At 39.1% G+C, this 22,642-nt stretch overlaps 1 protein-coding gene across 1 annotated transcript in view; it reads left to right on the top strand.

The window, feature by feature from the left end:
- The first annotated feature begins 910 nt into the window (after positions 1–910).
- dachb (dachshund b) overlaps positions 911–22,642 on the top strand; it is a 114,014-nt gene continuing 92,282 nt past the window's right edge. The window contains exon 1 of the mRNA XM_041986458.1: positions 911–1,862. Within this exon, the coding sequence (XP_041842392.1) occupies positions 1,183–1,862 (680 nt within the window). The 5' untranslated portion in view covers positions 911–1,182. The remainder of the gene's footprint in view (positions 1,863–22,642) is intronic.

The raw sequence follows: 22,642 nt of genomic DNA, 5'->3' as shown, positions 1-22,642 counted from the left end.
GTGCGTGTGTGCGTGTGTCTTTTTCACTCTCATTCAGTCAGGGTTTCTCAGTGTAATGAGATTACATGGGATTATAAAAACCCGTCTGTCTGTAATCCACACCGCTCAATCCCATTTCACTGCTTAAACACACACTTGTAATTCTCTTTGATACCACTCCATGATCTCTGTCTCGTTCTTATGTAGCCTTTTATTTTTGTTAATCCTCTTCTTCTTTTGTGATATAAACGATCACCACGGTTCATTTAGCTTTTAGTCTTTTCATCCTTTCAAATTTCACTCTTCCATCCCTTTTCTTTTTTTTATCTCCTTCATTTTTTCACTCCATCTAGAGAGTGACTTACTTTTCCCGTTTGTCTCAGTATCTTTTCTTCACTCCAGCCCGCTATTCCAACATCTTTAAAACTTTTATATTTCTTTTATTTTTGCGTCTTCCGATTGCAGCTATATCCATCTCTAAAACACCCCCATCACCGATCGGGGGTCAGTGTGTGAAGACCATGCGTCCGTCCTGCCGCCAGAGCTCGCGTTTGAGCCACAACTGGACAAACACACGCTCACGCGCGCACACAACTATCCCCACAAAAGCGCTTGCTCGAGAGGTTGAGGCAAAAAATAATGAAGAAGAAAATAAAAACTTCCCGTCAGAGAGTAAAGCAGCTCGTGAGAAAGTTTATGAAACAGCAAAGAGAGAGATCTGACCGATACCCTAAACACACACGAACACACACACGCACACAAACACACTTCAATGGAGTGTAGGAGTCCTCCTCCCCCTCTTTCCTCGCCAATCACATCCGTTAATTTTATCTGATTGGTTAAAAGGACCGTCAATCATATGTGAAATAGGCGGGGCCAATGCGAGGGCTGACCCGGAGTCTGATCCAGTCTGTTTTACGCATAGACCGGACAGTCCACGCACGGATATCCAGAGTTTTATTCCGAATGGAAAGAGGGAAGAGTGGAAGAGAAGAGCAGGCAAAATAGGAGGAAAAACAGGAGGAAGGAAGAAGAGGAGAAAGTGAGCGGAAAACTAAGAAAGCACACACGAATGGACAAGTGTTTCCCAACTGGAAAGAGAGAGGAGGAAAGTGTGTGAGAGTGTTTGAAAGCGAGAGGCACAAGGAGAGAGTGCGTGCACCTTCGCCACTCTCCACTTCTCCCACCACCATCATCTCCTTCATGTCGCTCCCCGGCTCCCCTCCGCTCCTCTCACCGGGCTCCGGCGCCCCAACTCCCGTCGGGCTCTATCGTTCAGCTCCGGAGGGGCTCCACACTTCCGCTGCCTCCACCGGCACCCACAGCCCGGCGCACACCAACTCCAACTCGCACTCCCACTCCCACTCGCTGTCCCCGTCCCCGCGGCTCACCAGCAGCATGCTCAGCGCGTTTCTGCCCGGACCAGGAGGCGCGCTGGCCGGCTTGGGCAACGGCGGCGCCGCGCCTCTTGTGTCCGGTGGCGGTGCTACCGCCCTTGGTTCTCTCAGCGGGCTCGGCTCGCTAAGTGCAGCCGGCCTAACTCCCAGCTCCCCCAGCTTGGTTCAGACATCGTCCGGCCCGGGTCTATGTAGCGAGTGCAAGCTGGTGGAGGTGCACGGCGTCAAGGTGGCCAGCTTCAGCGTGGACGGCCAGGAGTTGATCTGCCTGCCGCAGGTGTTCGACCTCTTCCTGAAGCACCTGGTGGGGGGACTGCACACAGTCTACACCAAGCTGAAGAGGCTGGACATCACGCCGGTGGTGTGCACCGTGGAGCAGGTGCGCGTCCTGCGGGGGCTCGGTGCCATCCAGCCCGGCGTCAACCGCTGCAAGCTCATCTCCAGGAAGGACTTCGAGATCCTGTACCAGGACTGCACGAGCGCCAGGTTGGTCAACATTTTCAGTACTTTTCGGATTTTTTCCCCCCCACGTTTCTACTTTAAAAGTCTTAGACTGTCCGTTAGATGGACCGCAGGCGATTCCACTTCTGTCATTTTCTCAACAAGTTCCCGCTGTGTTCCAGCCAGAAAAGTTAAAACCATGCATTTGCTTATATTCCTGTAATATTCCAGCTTATTCTTTTTATTATTATTTTATTTTTAACATATCACAATCGCAGGGATGACTACAGCTATACCGTTAGAAGATTTATAGTGATATAATTCTCCAGCAATATTCTTTTAAAATGTGATTAAAACTGATAAATTCAGTTATTTATTACATTTGATAAGATTTTTATCCTCACAGTGAGTCCCACTTATTAACATCATTAGATGTTATCAACTCAATCTGATGCATTTTCTCTGCATTTATGTGTGTGTGTGTGTGTGTGCATCTGATGACATCAGTATAAAAAACATGACAGTTTTCAGGAGATATTCATTTAATCCTCGCTCAAGAGTTAAAGAGACTTTCACTGCTGATCATATTCCTGATTCTCTGTTTTGTTCCTTTCTTCTCTCTGGAGATGAAAATGATGCTTTAACTGTATCGACTTCTCAGCTTGATGGAAGTGTGTGTCTTTGCATGTGTGTGTCGTTAAATAAGCAAACAAGCAGACGCACGTTTCATTAATTTGGTGTTTCAGTGGAACAGAAACACACAACAGCAAATAAAAGCAAACAACCTGCAGCTTCACTCTGTTTACAGACAATCCATTACTTTATATCTCACCGTTAAGAGTGTGTGTTTGTACGTGTGTGTGTGAAAAAGCATTTCTGTGTCTTTGTGTGTTGTGTGAATTATAATGTGCCTGTTTGTGTGCTTAAACGGGAATTAAGTGTATGCGTGTTGCAGAAATGCTGGTTTAATGTGTGCTGAGCGTAAATACACTTTACAGAGTTTCTTGGTGATGCCTGTTATGTGTGTGTGTGTATGTGTGTGTGTGCAGACCTGCTGTAAGTTGACCTGTCTGAACTCGTAGTGTCTAAAATCGACTGTTTCCACTTTTAAGAATGAAAGTTCTTTGGTTACTGTTGGATTTCTTCATTCAGAAACTAGATTAATGCAAACCGAATGTTGTCATTTGCTTCTTCAATATTTGCAGAAATCTGCTTTAAAAAGAAATTTACCAGAGACAAGTGGTGGCATCACGTCTGATCCGAGCAGCAATTTCTTGTCTTTTTTTTCTCCCTGCTTTGATTTACACATTTGTATAAAAACTTTGGATCTGATTCTCAAACTTAAGCGAAGACAAGTGAAAGGACCTTTTAGTCTGGATGGAAATGCCTTTATTTCCTTACAAACTTCTTTTTAAAAATTTATCAGCTCTGAAAAGCAAGGGGTTTAGTATTCTGAATATCACATATCCAAGTTGTCCGTTATGTTTTTGGCAACAGGATGAAAAAGGAGACAGTTTGACAGTGTTTTTAGTCAGTTTAAACTTAATCTAAATTTATTTTAGTAAACTCGCCACCTTCAACTATCTGGTCAGATCTGATGTCAGTGATTTAGATTTTGTTTAAACATAAAAGGGAAGATAATTGTTCATCTTTGCTTTAAATTCTGTGATTTTTGTCAAACCTTTTCACATTGTCTTCACTGTCTTTTTGACAGAAACCTGAAACAGATCAGCCACTTTAATCCGAAAGAGAGACGGTGTGGGGTGTGCGCTGGATTTCTAACACCAACTCTGTTTGCACTGTTATTCTCTTTATCGGCATGTTAACAGTTGCAGCGGTGACGCTGACCTGCAGCACGGGGACTATTTTTACACCCTTTGCACCTGATTACAGCAGGTTTGCACTCTCTGAATAATAAAACACTCAGAACACAACACCCAGACTTGACTCCCTTATATTCAGATGAAGACTAACTTTTTAGGAATATGATTAAATCTAGTGTTCTTTGCAGAGAAAATTTTAGATAAAAGCATGTTTCTTCTGTGTGAATGTATCCAGTCCTGGATTCATTGGTGCACTGCAGTAAGCATTTACTAATAGTTAACTAAGCAGACTTGTAGCAGTTAAAATTTGCATAATTTCAATCAAATATTTAATAAAAATACAACCAACTTCTCATATGATGGAACAAAAATATTAGGTGAGGTTTATGTGCTCATCTGGGAGAAGTTTCTGCAGGTTTGCCTCTTCATATAAAACGCACTGACTGTAACGCTGTTGCCGAGGACAGTTGAACGCCTGTCCTGCTGCAGAATGAATTTGAGACAATTTAGCCGCCTCACTGATAAGAATCTAAACCATTCGAGTGTCTAAAACATTCTGGGCCTTACTGTGTTTTTGGAAACTCCTTGAAAGATCCTGGAATGTCACATCAGGGCTTCGGGAAAGGCGGTTGTCGTCGGTGCTCTCGGCTCGGTTATTTTTTGTGTTGAGGAAGATGATAGATGGATGGCCTTCGCTGGCAGGCGTTCAGTATCGGCTGATAATTAACAGCGGATTGTGTTGCTGTGGAGTCGCGGGATTGTTGGCGGCTGACCTCTGCTTTTCAGCTGACCACACGCACACACAACCACACACACAATATTCTGCAGTTTATTAAGCGTGAAATGTTGAGACCTCCACCTGTGTGTTTTTTTTTATCTCTTTGTCTTCTGTTGACTCTTTTTATGACTCATTTTCTCCTCTTTATAATCACACACAGTCACAGGTGTGTTTCTGTATCTAATTTTGTCTGTATTCCTGTCTTTCTGCTGATCTCACTCATCTTGTCTTCTTTCTCTCTCTCACACACACACACACACAGACCTACACACACTCTCAGCGGTACATGTCAGGGGTAATAATGGATGATGTGAATGCACATGCAACAACACGGCTGGAGAGCCATTGTTGTTGAACGCACAGCGAACACACACTCCTCTCTCTTTCCAATCATATTGACATTCTTCTAATGCCTCTCCCTCTCACCCTCTTTAATACCCCCCCCCCCCCCCAACATTATTCTCTGGGAAAAGAAAGGGAAAAATTAAATGCTAACACTCACAAAGAGAAAGAAAACTCCCACTGGGATTCTGCATACTTGGTCTTCTCAGTAACCCATGCATGTGTTTGTGTTTCTGTGTGTAAACACAATCACTGCTTAAATCCACTTGTATCCCCAATGTCGGTTTTGTTAACTTTCCTTTTGTTTCTTTTTAATTTCAAGTGCTCCTGATGTGCTTTTATTAAGGATCTGCTCGTCCACCCAGGTGGAAAAGCAGCAGAAGTGGGAGACGATACGCGCAGTGTGAAGTGAAACATTTCCCACACTTCCAGTCAAAGTTTTAAAATGAAATATGAGTTATTTAAAGGAGATGACATCGACTCTGTGACCTGCCGGCTTTTAGAATGAGCTTAGAGGTCAGGATCTAGTTGTTGGATGTTTTTGGGGTCGTATGGCTGGGCAGAGTTTACATCCCCGCTTCTCTAACACTTACACCTCCAGCTAATTTAGAAATGAGTCCAACACGCGTGTCTTTTGACTGTGGGTGGAAGCAGGAAACCAACAGGTTGCAGCTTGCTGATGTACTGCAAATATCCTGCATTGATGTGTGGGTGGCTCCGTAACATTCATGCCCTCATATAGTACTGAAAATGGTCTACAGCCTTATTATAAATAAAGACAGAAACATGAATTACCTTGTGTTCTCACAGCTGAATCGACACAGTCCTGTAGACGTTTGGACTTTGGACACCCCTGCCTCATGTCAAACGTGCTTTTCTTGTGTTGGTGTAGGTCGTTTCACTCTGTGACTGATCTGTGACAGGGGGTCACGCATTACAAGATTTTTCTCTAAACTTAACCCACAACTCATGCAACTATTCTTTATCAAGCAGTTTCAGCTGTCACACAGGCCAGTCTCTCTTTGACATCATTAGGCTTACATATGACTCAAGTAGCTCTCTACGGCTTTGCCCTCTCGAGTCCGTCATGATACTTCAACTTGGAAACATCAGAAAGGCCTGGGTCCTCTCATCAAACAAGTTCGGCTCAGTTTTCTGCATTTGTTCAGCACTCTGTCATTTTTCTTGAATATTTAGTGTTATTTTCATGTTTTGTTGTTTCCCCTTGTCATATCCTCTGACTCTGTTCCTCCCCCACCAAGCATTACAGTCTACAACCCCCATAAATCACATTTTTGGAGCATTTACACATGGTAATTGGGAGCTACTGATTAAACTCCAGGTTTGCTTCAGATCTGGATCATTTGTCTGCCACTTCCAACATTGGCTTAAAATCTCGAAATGTAAAATTTGGCTCTTTTAGGTCCAGTGCATAGGATACATTGACATCTTGTGGCTAAAATTGCAGATTGCAATTAACTTAAACACCTTGGTTTCACTGCAGACCAGACATGAAAATGTGAATGGTCTACTCTAAAGCCCTTATGGGCTGCTGTTGTGTAGAGCCTGACTGAGATGGATTTTTTAGGCTGATTCTGATATTTGGCAGAAAAAAATTCTGATAAATAAAAAAAAAGTATATATATATATATATATGAATAAAATAACTTTAATTAATTTTAAATTTATTTTAATTTGCATTGTGAGTTTTACTTTTTATGGAGCATGCATTAATATAGCTGTGATTTGTACTGATGAATTTATCTTCAGATTTAGACCACAGGTGTATTCTATAAGCAAGATAATGAGTGTAGTGCTTCTGGGATGCTGCGTCATGTTACAGCTGAGTTTCACTTTACACACCCCATCACACGCTAGCAACTGGATATCAACACACTGGTCATTTTGAACATGCACATGTGGCTGGTTCGTCAAAGAAACTCAAGAAGAAGCGAGGAAAAGAAAAAAGAGGAAGGGACAGAGCAAGACAAAAGGCCAGAGTCAACATCAGACTGACTTTTACTGGCTGGAAAATCTGCCAAAGTTCAGTAGTGCTTCTTTAAAAGGTGTCACACTTAGCTGTGCTCCCCCTGCTTTCTGGCTCGGCCACTCCCTCTCATCAGTACGATTGCTTCCACCTGCTGGCAGCACCTGCTAGTCATCTCATCATCGCCACTATATAAACTGTCTTGTTTCATGCATACTCTGCCAGATTGTCTTTTTCCATGCCTGACTCTCCAGCATTTATTCCCAGACTGTTTCCCTTGCGTCAACCCTGCCTGTTTCTGACCATTGCTTTGTATCCCAGCCCTGTTCTGGGTCTGTGTCCGACCTCGTCTCTGATTCCCTGCCTTCGACCCATCCTGCTCCTGACCTTGCCTTTTGTCTCAGCTCCGTTCAGTATCTGGATTTACCTGGACCATATTCTGGAAGGACAAGCAATGACATCAGTTCCCTTGGCCCAGAGGAAATGAGTTTGCCTGGCAAGTGGATGTCTGGGGTTAGGCTCCATCCGTGTCCCCACTGCAGTTACAGACCTATTCACCTGGCTTTGCTTGGAAATATAGTCAAGTTTGTTCTTCCTTTCCTCAGTCTATCTGTGTTGCATTTGAATCCACACCATCCGCATTACAAAAGGTTGGATGTGGACTAAATAGCTATTTACTATAAATACTGCTGGGGAATCAAAAGAAGCAATTTGCGTCATCACATTGGATCCAAACATTCTTTGAACAACTAAAAATTTACAAAACAAAAATCGAAACCCTCTCCATTTTCAATTAAAACCAAAACCTGAGGACATTCAAGTCAGATGTCAGATGTAGACATGTTTGTGAAGGGTACTGCTCCCAAAAAAAAAGAAAAAAAACAGTGGATTGCGATAACTAATGCCATCACAATCCATTGAACGTACAATTCCCATGACAATGGAATTTACTGCTAATACCATGAAACTGGTCCAATTTAGAATAATACGGTGATACTGAATATAATTGTGGTCATACCACCAGACACTAACTACATGTTAGACATCTTCCTTTTCTTCTTTAGCAGGTGAGAAGTCCTGCTCTGTCTGCAAACATGTGGTGCAGAAACAGAACAGTTTCCAACTAAAAACACCTGAAAGTTTGCTGCATCACATCCATGGATGTGCCGTATTTAGTTTCATGGCTGCTTTATGTTCTATTAAGAGAGCAGGTAAACATATATGACTTAAAAACATAATGTCTTCCAGATTTTTTTTTTTTAATTAAACCACAGATGTGTTTGATGTGAGTGGAAGCGATGGAGTGTTTTCTGCTTCCTTGTCACCTCTGTGCTTTTTTTGTGTGTTTGCGTGTGTGTGTGTGAGAGAGGGAATCGATAGTGAGTGACAGGAGGGAGGGTTGCTGATGTCGAAGTGTTATTCTGGGCTCTCCTTATCATGACAGGCTGTTAGAGCCCCCCTCTATGTGCACACAAACACACACACTAATACAATGATGGAGGTTGGATTGTCTGTAACGCAGGGGGAGAAAAGTCCTTTTGGTTTGTTGAAGCGTTTCAGCTCCACACACACTCACAGAATAAGGTCCACACACACTCAGCGTGAACTCCTTTCATCAATTTGGTGTTTTTCATTAGTTTGCATGGAGCATTAAGTTCTTTTAATGGAACACAGTGGTTTGTAAAACACACACACAGACAAACTCAAATGTGGTCAGTTGTTGTGCCTGCTGGCTGAGGTGTGTGTGTGTGACAGATGAGAAAGCACAAACAGAGCTATCAGTTGTCACACTGGGTCTGGTTGCATCTGCGCGTGTTTGTGTTCGCACTTGCCTGTATGTGCCTGTTTTTGTGTCTGGGTGATATTTGTGTGTGTGTGTGTGTTTCTTTGCGTGCATGTGTGTGTCTGGTTTCAGCTCCGCTTTGTGCTGTTGGTTAATTGATAAAGGTTAAAGCGCTGGCTGGCGGGGAGCTGAGGTCACAGTGCAGTGGGACAGTGTGTGTTAATGGCCGGGTGCTGACCAATCAGACGCCACCACAACGCACCTCAGACTGTCTGTGAAGACGAGACACAAAAATGTTATTTAGATGTTTATCAGTGGCATCACGAACATCCGCTGAGATTCATCTGTGCTGCAGAACTTTACTGTTTATGTGGTTATTTGCCTTTCTAAGAGCTAAAGCGCTGTCTTGCAATGAACACAAATAGGTTGAAATGAGCTGTCCACAGTAACACATTTATAATGATTCCTTTCACTTTTAATCCACAATCTCTACCAGAGCTTTCACAAAATTTTTCAATTTGGAGATTGGAAAATCTTACCTCAAATTCTGATTCAACATTTTTAACTTCTCATGGTGACTAATTTAGGTCATTTGTAATAAAATCATCAACTATAGAACATGCTTGCATTTTAATTTTGCACACAGGAAACTCACACCAGGATGGTCAGGGGGACTCGGTTTCATAGGTGGGGAATTCCAAAAACATTTAGCAAATTTCTTTGGGTTGGTTTGCTTTCACACTGCTGAGCAGCTGGAGAGGTAGTGAGCTATTCAACATGTTGTGCTACGACATATCTTATGCCACTTCTTTGTCTTTGGTTCACTGGATGGTCTGTTTGCTTTCTCACTGTCAAGGAACCACACCAGGGTTCACTTGAGAGTAAACCGAGACCCCTGGTTTTCAGTGTTGGATGGCTGAGCAGGGTTTACAGACCAGAGTTTGCTTCGTTGTTCTGTACCAGAGTGTGAATGAGCTTTCACACTGCTTCAGAAGAAACATACTCTCCGTGGAAAAGAACAAGGATTCATTTAAAGCAGACCAAACAGCACCTTAACTCTGTTGTTTTTGTTCACGTATTCATATTTGTATCATGCTAGATGACTCCACATAAGAAAAAAACTTTCAGATTTTCAAAATGTAAAGAGTAAACATAGAAACAATAAAGGAGGTTAGTACCCACGAAAGATCCGATATTGTAGATGGCAGCCTCATGTATTTAGTGTTTGTTTATGTTGTTGTTTGTGCACATCCTCAGAAACATTGCACATTAACGTACTGAAATATGTGAGTAACCAGTAAGGGCAGTGCAGGGACCAGTTTGATGTAGGGTCACAGGGTCAACAGTGGTAAAAATGACAGTTTCAAAGATAAGACACAGCATGCTTGCTTTAGGGGCATTACATACCATCTATGCTTCTGTCATTTTTCTGCTGTGACTTAAAATTTAACCAAATACTAACCTCCGCTATTGCTTGAATCAGACACTTCTATATTGTATTTTGCATGCATGCATTGTTATATTCTGAGGACATGCACAACTTTAACTCCAAACAAATGTAGAATAACCATCCTAGACACACATACGCCTTGAAATAAGGGCAGCAGATCTGTAGTTGCAGAAGCACTTGCTTTTCAGTTTTTGACAACAAACTGTTTGATCCATTTTATGTGAATCAGGTGTTGGAGCAGGGAAACATCTAAAACCTGCAAGACCTCAAGGACAGAAGTTTGAGATCCCTGGCATAGAAAAGCAACTGGGCTGCTTGTAAAAAACAGACACTACTTGTACCAGTCTGGTTTTATAAAGTGTTTTTATTACCATCTTATAAAAAACATGCAGAAAGACAAAACTATGAAGCATGTTTGGAAAAATGTGGCCCATTTGAGACTGGTTTAGTGTTTACGTGGAGGAATTATTTCACCTCCAACTGCAGTGCCTGGTTGATTTTTTTATGATTTTTTTGTCTGTAATAGCATGTTCACATGCATTTTAAAGTCCAGTTTTAGTCTTAGAACTGAACAGGTATGAAAACTACACACCAAACAACATTCATTTTAATATTGTGCTGGGTGTTGGGTCAAACACAGAACAATTATTTTAGTTTCATAACTGTTTTGACACCGGGTCGGCACTTGAAACAAGAAAAACACTCTAGAAAAGTTGGTGATTTTTATTTCTTTTTATATACAAATAGAAATTAACTCTATCTGTTGCTGGTTGATCTGTAGTTTTTCCAATTAACATGATACAGAAAAGCTGGGGCTTGTTTATAAATTCAGATTCCGCAGTGGATTTATGTCAGGTTGAAATTTTGGTAATAAAGTTTTAATGAAATCATCCATGACAAAATTTATTTTCTTTTTTTTAAAAAAAACAACCTTGAATTTAAATCCCACAAAAAAAGACAGTATATGCAAAAACATACAACTTACCAAAGAAGAAATGATTTCCACTGAGAAAGTGATTAAAGAGAATATTTTAATGATATTTAAGGAGGAATTAAAGGGTGAATAAATAAAACAAATGTTTTTGTCATTGTTATATCAACATATTTGTGACAAAAAGGTCATAATTGCTGTGATCACAGGAAGAAATATATATACAAATGTTTCTAAGAGACAGATCAGAGCAACTGGGCGGCTCATCCTGGATTATGACCAACATGTCTGATGTAAAGTGAGCAGGTTCCTCACATCCTGTGTTCAGTTTAATGTTTATCACAGTTTCTATCCAGAAGCCTGATGGCTGAGTGTGTGTTTGTGTGTCTCAGGGGCCAAAGAAGTGGTTTCATGCTTCACTTACCATCCTACCAACCAGCCGGGGCGAGAGATACAGAGCAAAGATGCTCTCTCTCTCCTTCTCTCTGTTTTCTGGGTAAGAAAAAAAGAGGAGAATGAAGGATCACAGAGAGAAAGACAGAGGGAGAGGTGAAGATCAAAGCAAGAAATATGACCCTCTGTCACCATGGAAAAGAACCGATCTCTCCCTCTGTGTGTGTGAACTGAACAAAACAGGGAGAGGGGAGAGGTAGGTCAATGTGTGTGTGTGTTGGGAAATAGATAATGTTTCACAAAGGCTGTTTCGGTCTCCAAGTTTTCAGTGAGTGAGAGTCTGGTCTAGTTTATGAGAAAATAAAAACATACATGAACACTTTTAGCTTGTTTTTAGACTGAATGTACGGTAACCCCAGCAGAGATGGAACAAGGCGTTCTCCATCCACTTATAACAGAAAAATCTGCCTTTTTATATTTGTCATTATTAGTTATTTTTGGTTAGGGTTAGACTAGATGTCTGTTGTCTTTACCTTAAATAATTAGTTTTGATGCCACAAATTGACCCAAACTGTGGGTGAGAGTGGTTGTTCAGTGATTTATTCCTGGACCAAATGAGAAAGTTCATATAAAATACTAATTAGTTGAGTTATATTTGTTTCATCTTTCAGATATTTGTTGTTTTCCATGAATTTGCTGGCCGCTGACAGTGTGAGGGCCATGTCTGAATAAATGTCCCAATCCTTCTCTGGAACATTATCCAATCAGAATCAGGCTAGGTCGGACCGGTTGGCATAGAAGCACATGGCACAAATCAGTTTTACCTATGATCATATTCTTAGTGTTTTGTTAAATTAATCAACTATGATGCTGTTCAAAAGTTCTTAATTCATGGTTTAATCTATGACGATTAGTTAAAGCACAGAGTAGCCAAAAGTCATATTAACAAGAGAAAAGTGTTTGAACTGCAGCTTCTACTCAATGCAGTTGTGTTTCCAGGAAATATTTAATAGGGTGTCCAGATTTTAAAGAATATTATGCAAGATAGAACTTTGAAGAGCTCATTAACATTACAAACACAAAATTTCACAACATTGTGGAAATAAGAAGAGGAATAAAAGCTTCATGCTTCACTCATACTGCAGAATAAACACACCAAAAGACCAGTGATCAACTAAACACCACAAATGCAGCTGTTCTTGCAGCTGGAATCCATTGACTTTCTGCTTTTAAGGCTAACAGAGGGTTACCCACCAAACCCTCAGGTCCCACTATTCCAGTCCCATGTTCACCCATATCTATCACACTGGTTAGCCGTGGATGTAATGTTAGCTGGATCAAAGAAATATGTATTGTGCATTTGTCGTCACCTTCTGTCATTAATTCAGAAAACGCACAATTATGTTTCATGACAATATTCAACTCAACTTTATTTAAACAGCAACTTTATCAAATGCAACTCAAAGTGGTTTACAGAGCAAAAAATAATTAAATAATTTAAGTAAAAGAATTTAAAAACAATTAAGATTAAATACTGATAATAATAAAAGCAAGAAGACAGGTGTTAACCTTGGCTCTCATATGAATAATCTTGAGCTACCAATCAGAGTAGCTGGGACATTTTGGAGGCGGTTTGGTTCGTTTTAGTAAAGTGAAGTGTGAAAGCAAACCAATTCAAACATAGGAGGGAAAATATTCAGATTTCCCCGCCCACCTGAATGGATCCAGGTGTGAATGCACCTATAATTAAATGTGTATTGTGATATAGGACTGTAAAGTTCAGATGGAAAATTAACAGGAAGTGGAAAAATATTATTTTAACTTTGGAGAAGGGGTGGGATTTAATAAGTTTTACTTCTTCCCGCCCCTTTTCGAGCATGATCTTTGTTTCATTTTTCTTATTTGTATTTGGAATTCTCATGGCTGTACATGTGGTTTTGTATGTGCTCGAAATAAAAAAAAAAAACTTACTTACAAACTTACTTAATTATTCTGGTTAAATAAAGGTTCAATAACACTATTAAGTGGACTACCAGCTACGACTAAAGGTGCATTCACACCAGGATACTCCGGGTTGATTGAGTTTGGAATTTTTGTTCTTTGGTTTTGTTTGCTTTCACACTTCACTTTACTCAAGTAGACCAAACCGCCTGGACAACATCATGCAGCTACGATATCTGCTCGCTGGGGGGTGATTTTCCCTGAAATGACCTCTGACCAAGAAGGAACAATAAGAAAATCCAGCTCCCTGATTGGTCAGGACCATAAATGGCTCGTTCACTGCAAGTAAAGAATGAAGCAACAATTAACGCATTCAGTCTTGGGGTTTCTGTTTGTACTTTATTGTTCGAACCTAATAAAGTTTTCAGCAGAACCTGAGCAGCATGAGCAGCAGGAGAGGCAGCGAGTTATGTTGCGCTAGAACTTACGTCAGTGAACTGAGTTTGCCGCTTTTCTCAAGGAGTTTGCTTCGTTGGTCCACGCCACCACAATGGCCAATGGGCATTCATACAACTTCAAACAAACCCTACTGTTTGTGGAAGTGGACCAAACTGTATCAGTAAGAAATGCAGTTTTAAGACATTGAAGTAACCCCTGCTGTCGAACTAATAGAAAGTGCCTGATATGTCATATGTCACATTATGTTTTCATTATTTTACTATTAGATCGAGTGATAAGACAATTTATTCTTGAACATTTCTGGTACTCTTGAGCCCCCCCAAGTGTCAAAATCACTAAGTAATAAAGACTTTAATGTTCATTCAAATGGGGAAACCTGTGTTTTGTAACTTTACTTTGACCAAAATGGCAAAAAATACTAGAAAACCAAACCCTGACAATTTTCCAATGTGTCAAGTTTAGTGTGGATGTGATTCAAACAACTGCGCAAGAGGTGGAGGGATGGAGAGGTGAAAGATGAAGGAGGAAGGTTGTTGTCTGCAACGAGATTATTTGATGCCTGTGAACACACACAAACACACACACACTCAAACACACACACACCCCAACACAAGCACACACAGTCTCTTAGGTGCACTTAGCAGATTGGTTTAGAAATCGCATTAGGGAGTGTCACAACAGCTTTTCCTTTCGTTCACCAGGTAATCTTTCCATCCATCCTCCCTCCTCCCCCATATTTCAACTCCTCCTCTCACCTCCTACTCTTATTTTTCTTGCGGAGTTTAATCCTATTTCGCGTCCTGCACGTTTCTTTCCCAACTTTCCCACTTGTCCTGCTTTCTTCCGACGTTCCATTCATTTCATCTCCTCATCCTCTCCTCCCCCCCATCCTTCTTTTGTTCAATTTTCTTGTCATTTAGCCCTCCTTACCCTTCCTCCCATCCTCCCTCCCTCCACCTGGTCTTATCTCTCTATTTATTGTGACAGCTTGTCAGAGGTTTGTGTGTGTGTGTGTGTGTGTGCATGTTAGAAAGGAGGTAAAAAAAAGTACAGAAAGAAAAAGAAAAGCGAGCGACAGATTTACAGTTTAGAGCGAGCGGCATTCGCAAACTGCGATATCAAAGAGAAGGAAGATGAAGAGGAGGAGAAGGAGAAGGAGGAGGAGGTCGGAGGCGAAGGAGGAGATGAAAAGAGAACAGAGGGGAGGAGCTGGGAGAGGGTAAAGAGAGGGCAGCAGAGGGGATGACAGGTGATGTGTGTGTTTGTGTAAGTGTATGTGTGCTCTCCTACAGACAACATGTTATTAATAAAAACAGGAAGAAAACATAATTATCACTCATTTTTAAGCGCCACACAGCAAGCAAAGCAGTGTGTGTGTGTGTGATAAAAAAATAATTATAGCTGAAATCAATTAAAATCATGACAAGAGCATATATGTGTATCTGTGTGTGTCACCCACCACTGCCACCGTCACAGAAACTTTATCAGACAACTTGTTATTAGTAAAAACTTCGTAATTTGTAATTAGCAGTGTGGAAATATGTCAGGAGCCTTTAAGTTGGCTTTTTCTTAAAAGATTTATGCAACCTTTTCTGACTGAACGTACCATATTCCTCTCCTTATTTTAGTTTTTTTTAATCATGGGAGTAAATTTTGTGTGTGTGATCAAGTTTTTCTTGCTTTGTGTGTGTGTATGTGTGTGTGTTTGTCACCATCTTGCATGTCAAAAATCCTTCCCAGACAGCTTGTTATTAATGAAAACGTATAATAATCCATTTAAAAACATGTCATCATGATTAGAATAATAACAGTGGTTAAACTGACTGAGACGTTTATGGAGGAAGGAGTTCTCATCATTCTGGCTGTGTGTTTTTGTGTGTGCGTGTGAGTAAATAAACACGTTAGCGCTTCAGTCCATTGCCAACTTTCCAAAACTTCTGTTGTTTCTTCTTTTGTTTATATAAAGAGATTTGGGACTAGAAAGGGAAGTTATAACAAATGATGTCCACCAAATAAAGATTGGAATTTGACAAGTTAATCATCCCATTAATGGATTTTTCTTTTTATGAAGAGATGAAGTCTTCACTTAAATTTTAAGATTAATCCAACCGTAGAGAGTGACTTTCTAGTAATATTTCAGATATAAAGAAACAGTACATCAACTTTTTGGCTACTTTTTGTTGTTTTTTTTTTTCTTTGGTGTCAACTAATCCCACACCACAGAGAAATTGCAGAGGATTTGAAGATTTAATCTGTTTTTAACACATTTCTGTGTTCCCCCAAGAACCACACGTCTTCAGCATTAGCTGACTAATATTTAATATATCCGATTGTAACCAATCACTTAAGAGATTTCAGCTGACATGTTCACATGGACGCCAAATCATTTGTGCTTTTAAATGATGGAAAGATTGTTTGTAATGCTTTTGATATGCTCACTGTGTACTAATTTCAACTATTGAGATGCTCAAAAAACTTTTACTTTTGTTTTGCTGTTGCCATTTTTCAAGTCTTTCCTGAAACTCATCATGCCAAACAACCCTATGTGGTTCAAGCATGTACATAAAAATTAGTGTTTACCTGGTTATTTCGTCCTCCTGATCTATCCCTGAAAAAGTTTAAGCCAGGGATGTCAAATTGCGGTCCTTAAGGGCTGCCATGCTGCAGATTTTAGTTATTTCGTTGCTCTAACACACCTGAATAAAATCAAAAGGATCGAAACAGCTTCTTTTCAACTTCTTCACAATAACCTATTAATTTCGGTCAGGTGTGTTAGATCAGGGAAAGAATGAAAACATGCAGGATACCAGCCCTCGAGGAGTAGAGTTTGACACCTCCGGTTTAAGCCATCCATCTTGATCGGCTTGAAATTTTCTATCCAATCAAGGCTGATTGGATAAGCTGAGGTGTTCACATGACACATTTTTATTCTGATTGGATGTTTGATCGGATCAAAATAGCTCCATGTAAATGCTGCTAGGAGAAACACACTTAAAGTCACACCAAACCTGGTCAGCTTTGATGTATTTCCTCCATTCAGATGGAAAAATCCTATTACTCTGTTATGTTTCTTTTCTTTCAACAGTTAATTATCAGATTTCTTGTTTGCACAGTTAACATTTTACAGTTTTCTTTTGCAGTCACTGATGATGCTTCTTCATGTATTTAACTGGTTTTTTAAACTGGTCAGGATAAACTTACATCATTAATGGTTACTGTAGTGTACTTGCGTTCAGTCAGAAGCACATGTTTCACTGTCAACCTACAGAGGTATTATATCAAAAGGTTTATTTGGTCTAAAAGCTACTTCAGACACAACAGGTAAGTTAAATATTTGGTGACAGCTTAACGAATTATTGCTTGTTTTAATTTTTTCGTTGTACTCGTTGCAATAACAAAGTGAATCTGAATCTTTGTTAATGTTTTATCTTTATTTGTAAGGCACTTTATTAGAAATACTTTCTTTCTAGTTTATTTTGTAACAAATAACGTTATATACAGCATGTATTAGTGAACCAGGCCTAGCAGAACATGAACCACTTCTCCACCTGCTGAAGCTCCGGATGTGGCGTTTCTATAACTTGTGGATCTACCAGAAAGTTGAAAGAGGACCAGCATCACCAGCTGCTGTCCAACATGGTTCCACTGCAAGCTGTCCATACTTGGAGAAACTCACGAGGTACTTTATGACATCAAGGAAATCCTCAAAAGAAATTTTCAGGTTGGAAAATTTGAGAGGACACACAAGGAATTGCAGCTCAGCAGTGATTTCATTTTTCTAATTAAAATACTTTAATGGGCCACCGCAAATAATCAGTCAATGTATTGGAAACATTAAGCGGGATGAGCTTAAATAGGTTGCCAAAGATATCGGCAGTAGTTAATAACCTGGGCTACCTGCCCAAGTAAAGTCTGGTTGGAAAGTAATTCCTATATTGTTACAGGAGATGTTGAAATACTGCAATTACTTTAACTATAACAAAAATGATGTGTGGAGACCTGCACATGCAAATGAATTGATCATCTCAAAGCACTGATGCTTATTTTTCTTACTTTCTTACTTACTACGTATCTCCTTCATGCACATCTTTTTTTTTAAAAACCTTTTTATTTCTTTTATAATCTTGTTTCTTATCATTTTTCTTCGCTGTGAAGTCAGTTACAACTCACTGAATGCCATTGATTTTTTTTCTAAATGAAAACATATACTCTCTGAGGTCCTTTTAGCAAACATCACCAACCCTTGAAAACCTGCTCTTTTATCACACATGAAGTGGTTTCTGATCGGCACTACAACAAAAATGGGAATAATATCTTAAAATTTTACACTTACTCAACTTTACTTCCACCTGCACATTAGCATAAATATTACTAACCTACTCTGTTGTTTCCTCAGTCGTCACCAGTAGGAAGAGAGTTCCTCGCGTGATTCTAAAAACATTGTTTATGCAGCTATGAGCTTGTCATTCAGTAGCAGCGAGGCACATGTGTGTGTGTAAGTGTATTTGCATCTTGTCTATATATGTGATTGCCCACTGCATGCTTTTTGTGCTTGTGTTAGCGTGTGTGTGCAGGCAGACATGCTGTCGTTTTGATAGCTTGTCATAGAAGCGATCCGGCCCACTGTAATTTTCTACTCAAAGGAAACAATGCAACAATACATGCTTCACTGTCAAAAAAACCTTCCACACTTTGTGTGTGTTTGTGTGGTCGGTGTCCCAGCTTGTCTTGATACAGCTGGCCTCACATTGTGCAACATCCCTGTGTCTTTTTGTTTCTTTTTCTTTACTTTTAAATTTCTTTTTGCTTCTTATTTTTACTTCTTTTTTCTACCCATACCTATTTATTTCTGCCCTTTATTTTTTTTCCACCTCCTGCTGAATAGTTGACATATTGGTGTCAACAATAAATCATTTCACTTTACAGTTATAATGAAAGAAAAGTGGAGCAAAAATACTACACAGAGATGCATGAAAGGCGTCAGTGTTCCTAAAAGGTGGAAATGAAATTCATTTGTCTCCTACATGTTCAATTTTCTCTTGTTGTTTTAAAATGTTAAAGAAATATTAAAACTAGTTTAAAAACATTCATAAAAGTGATTTAATAAGATCCAAGATAATGTTTGATAGCTGAAGAATGGAGACATTTGTTTGTGTTTTATAAAGGCAATTGTATAACTTTTTCCATCAAACTTCATCAACAGAAACTGTAAAATACATCTTCTTCACCTACATCTTAACTAAAAGTCAATACATTCTTTCAATCAGGTTATATTAGGTTACCTTAAATCAAAGTACAAAACAAATATACATGTGAATAGCCTGCAGGAATATAATAAAGGAAAATTAAACTGCAGCTAAAGCCAGTAAAATCACATACTACAACCCAACATGAAAGCACAGTAAAACCAATAAAACCACATACTGTAACATGAAAGCACAGTGAAATATGGAGCAGTCACTCATAAAGAACAATACCCTTCATTCATTAACCGGGTTTTAATAATGGCAGTTCCCAATTTATGGTGTAAATGTCTGGTTGTGTTGTCTTAAGCTTAAATGGTCCCATTTGACCACTTTTTTGTTTTTTAAATGCACCTTGCTTCCTGTTTTTAGCCATACAAGACTTTGCATTAACCAAATTGTATATATTTTGAAATATCAGTTTTTAACCATGATGTGGTTTTGCAGGTATTTCAAATGGCAAAATTATTCAATCTCGCATCGTGCTTTCACTTTTACATAGCACTATAGGACACTTTTACCATGTTTATAACTTAAGTTATGCTATTCTGTTTTGTTTCACAAAAAGGACAGTTTGTTTAGTTGAAGTTTTAATTGATCAAACATACATAAATATTGACCATTGGTCTAAAATCATTTATATAAACCAAGGTATAGTTCTATTAAGTTGTATATAAAATATTTTAGTTGAAATGTATATAAAGTATGCTGGTGCATCCTATCAAGGAGCGTTTTTAGCTAGCTAGCTGTTTCAAATAGCTAGCAGTGTCAGCTAGCTATGATCTGAAACATAGAGCCCTTTTTCTTTAATTTATGATCAAAATGTTAATCAAATGCAAATAATTAAACTTTATTCCACCCAATTAACATTCAAATTTCTTGTTAAAAGACAAAAAATATTGTTTACTTTAGCAGGTAGCGGTTAAGAGTTAAGCTAAAGAGCTTAGAAAAATCGTTGTTCAAGATTTTTCCAAAATTTGATTATCTTAATTAAAAGATTTTACAGGTCAAATATCTAATAAATTTCCAGCAGTAAGCTGGAAAGCTAGTTTACTATTAGTTTCTTATAGAAAAAATGGTCTTCTGTCTTTATCAAAAGACAACTAAAAGCTGTTTGCGTGGTCTGTTTAGTTTGAATAAAATTGTGTTTCAATCTACCACATCTTCAGCTTCCTAATTGGATGGATGGATGGAGGGATGGAGGGATGGAGGGATGGATGGATGGATGGAACTTTATTGTCTGTCCCAAATGCTGACAGAAATACTTCTTTGACAGGCTCAGGGTTTCACGTTAAAAAACGTTTAAAGAACACAAATTTTAAAAGGAAAAAAATTCAATTGCTGAAGTAACTGATCGCAATTAAATATTATTAATATTTATATATTAATCTATATAATAATTACATATATATGATTATTTAAATAATTTATATTTGTGCTTACTGTTGAATAAATAAACTCCTTATAAAAGGATTATATTGTGGTCTGAAATATTAGAATTTTCTTGAAAATAAGTTAGAATTCTTACTTTAAAACTACTAAATTGTATTTATCTAGCTGATTTAAGTAGTATTTAGAAATAATCCAAACTGATGACAGTCTATTACCAGATTAAATCTTAATCCAATGTATAAAATCTTTAACATATTTGACACACCAGCTTCCAGTTCGATAGCAGTTACGGTAGGAGTTGAGCTCTAAATAGAAACTGACACAAGTCATTGATTCAAGGACTGAAAGTAATCAAAATTCATTTACTTTTAATAAAAACCCTTCAAATCTTAATCAAATGTATGAAATCTTTAACGGGTTGGATACAGCAGTTAAACACCAGCAGATAGCGGCTAAGCTTGTGGGCTCTGTGCTAATCTAAACCTGCATTAATCATTGATTCGGTGTCTGCCTGTAATTGATATGTAAATAGCATGTTTAACCTCCATTTACATGTGTGCTTGTGTGCAGGAGTTTCACACAAATGAGTGTGTGTTAGTGAGAAAAACAGGGTGAGTGTGGGAGTGCAAGAGGCATGTTGAAGGAGGGGGGTCGCTTCCAAGTTACAAAAGAAGTTAATTAAAAATGAAAAAAGAGAACGAAGGAGGAGGAGGAGGGGTGGAGGGAAGACGGGAGTGGACGCAAGCAGTTGGGGGTGGACGGAGGGTAGTTAGAGAGAGTGAGAGATGAAAAAAGAGAAAAGGTGGGGAAGGAATGGAGGGAGGGAAGCAGTGTTTTATTGAAAACGGGTGGACAAACAGTACGTAATTGGCTGGGGCTGCAGGGGCTAAAGGAGAGGTTCAAAGAGAGGAGAGAGCGATGGAGAGCAAATTAACAGATAGTGGAGTGGAGGAGCGATGAAGAGGAGGAATAGAAAGAGATGACAGAAGAAAATCAGGAAAAAAGAAAGTGTTGACTCAGACAAAGACATGATCAGTGGATAAGAGAGCTACAGTACATGCTAGAAGTATGCAGACACCTGAGCATTACACTGATGTGTGATTGTTAAACATCATCTGAACTGTGGGCATTAACTGCTGCTGTAACAACCTGCTTATCAGAAAAGGTTTCCCACCGCATTTTGTGACCTAGTGCCTGCGGGCATTCACCCTCATTCAGAGTCAAGACTATAAAGTACATGTGTGAATTTACTGGGGGGAAATCTCTGACAAATGTGGTATCTTTGGTTCTACAAACCAGGGTCCTGCTAAAAAATAAAGATCCTTTGTTTCTATGCATGTAAAAAGTGGAAACAAACTGAGCTCATATCGAAGTTTCATAAGCAGTGGCTAGCAGTTTGCCTCAGAGTTCACTTCTTTCTCTTTCATGGGCCTTGCTTGGATCATGGCGCTGCCAAACTAATTGAAACATATGTCAGTGCCTTCTAATATAAGCCTTGATCTTTTTTAATCAGATAGCCTTTACAAGCGTACCTTCATGCCAACCTCCATCCAGAGGGCTCTCTCAAGGCAGAGAACCAGTGGCAACGAAGAGGCCCTGTTGTGTCTCCTCAAGTCACTGGTGTCACAGAAAAAATTGCACTTAAACAAAGAACAAAAAACCATTTCCAAGAAGGGAGTAGTAGCCTGTGCATAAAGACCGTATATGCAGAAAATGTAAAAGAAAAAAACAAAAAAAACAAAAAAAAAAAACAATATTTATTTAAAGTGAGGTAATAATTTTTTAGGGATTTGGTTAGATTTTTTTAATCTAACAACTTCATTGTTGTACATTGCAAGAAATCTTGCAGAAAAAGCCATCCCAGCAGGTTTTTTTCTTTTAGATAAGTTTGAGTCAATTTCATATGTGTTTTTGACACAAATTTAAAAGGCTGAAGGCATTGAAGCAGGGGATTTCTGAAGTTGGAATGATGTGTTTTGATAAATCATGTGGTTTTTATTCATGTGGCTGCTAGAAAATGTTGTAAGTTCCCAGAAACAAGACATAAAAGCAATGTGAGACGTTACATCTTTTAGTTTTATTGAAAATTATTGACTTTTTCTTTAACTTTATAACCATTCTGGTCCTGGTTCAGAACCTTGGTGCTTCTTGGCGAACCGGTCGCATTCACACTAGTTTGTGGGGGAACTGCAGAATTAAAAATAAACCGTTTGGAAATTTGATCATGAAAGTTGATGGTTAAGTCATCAGACTCCATTATAATCTACGTTTTTTCCAAAAGAAAGAATATATGCAATTTTCAT

This window comes from Melanotaenia boesemani, chromosome 5 (assembly GCF_017639745.1).
Source record: "Melanotaenia boesemani isolate fMelBoe1 chromosome 5, fMelBoe1.pri, whole genome shotgun sequence".
NCBI lineage: Eukaryota > Metazoa > Chordata > Actinopteri > Atheriniformes > Melanotaeniidae > Melanotaenia > Melanotaenia boesemani.
The sequence above is the reverse complement of the archived record's forward strand: the minus strand, read 5'-3'. Positions and strand labels throughout refer to the sequence as shown.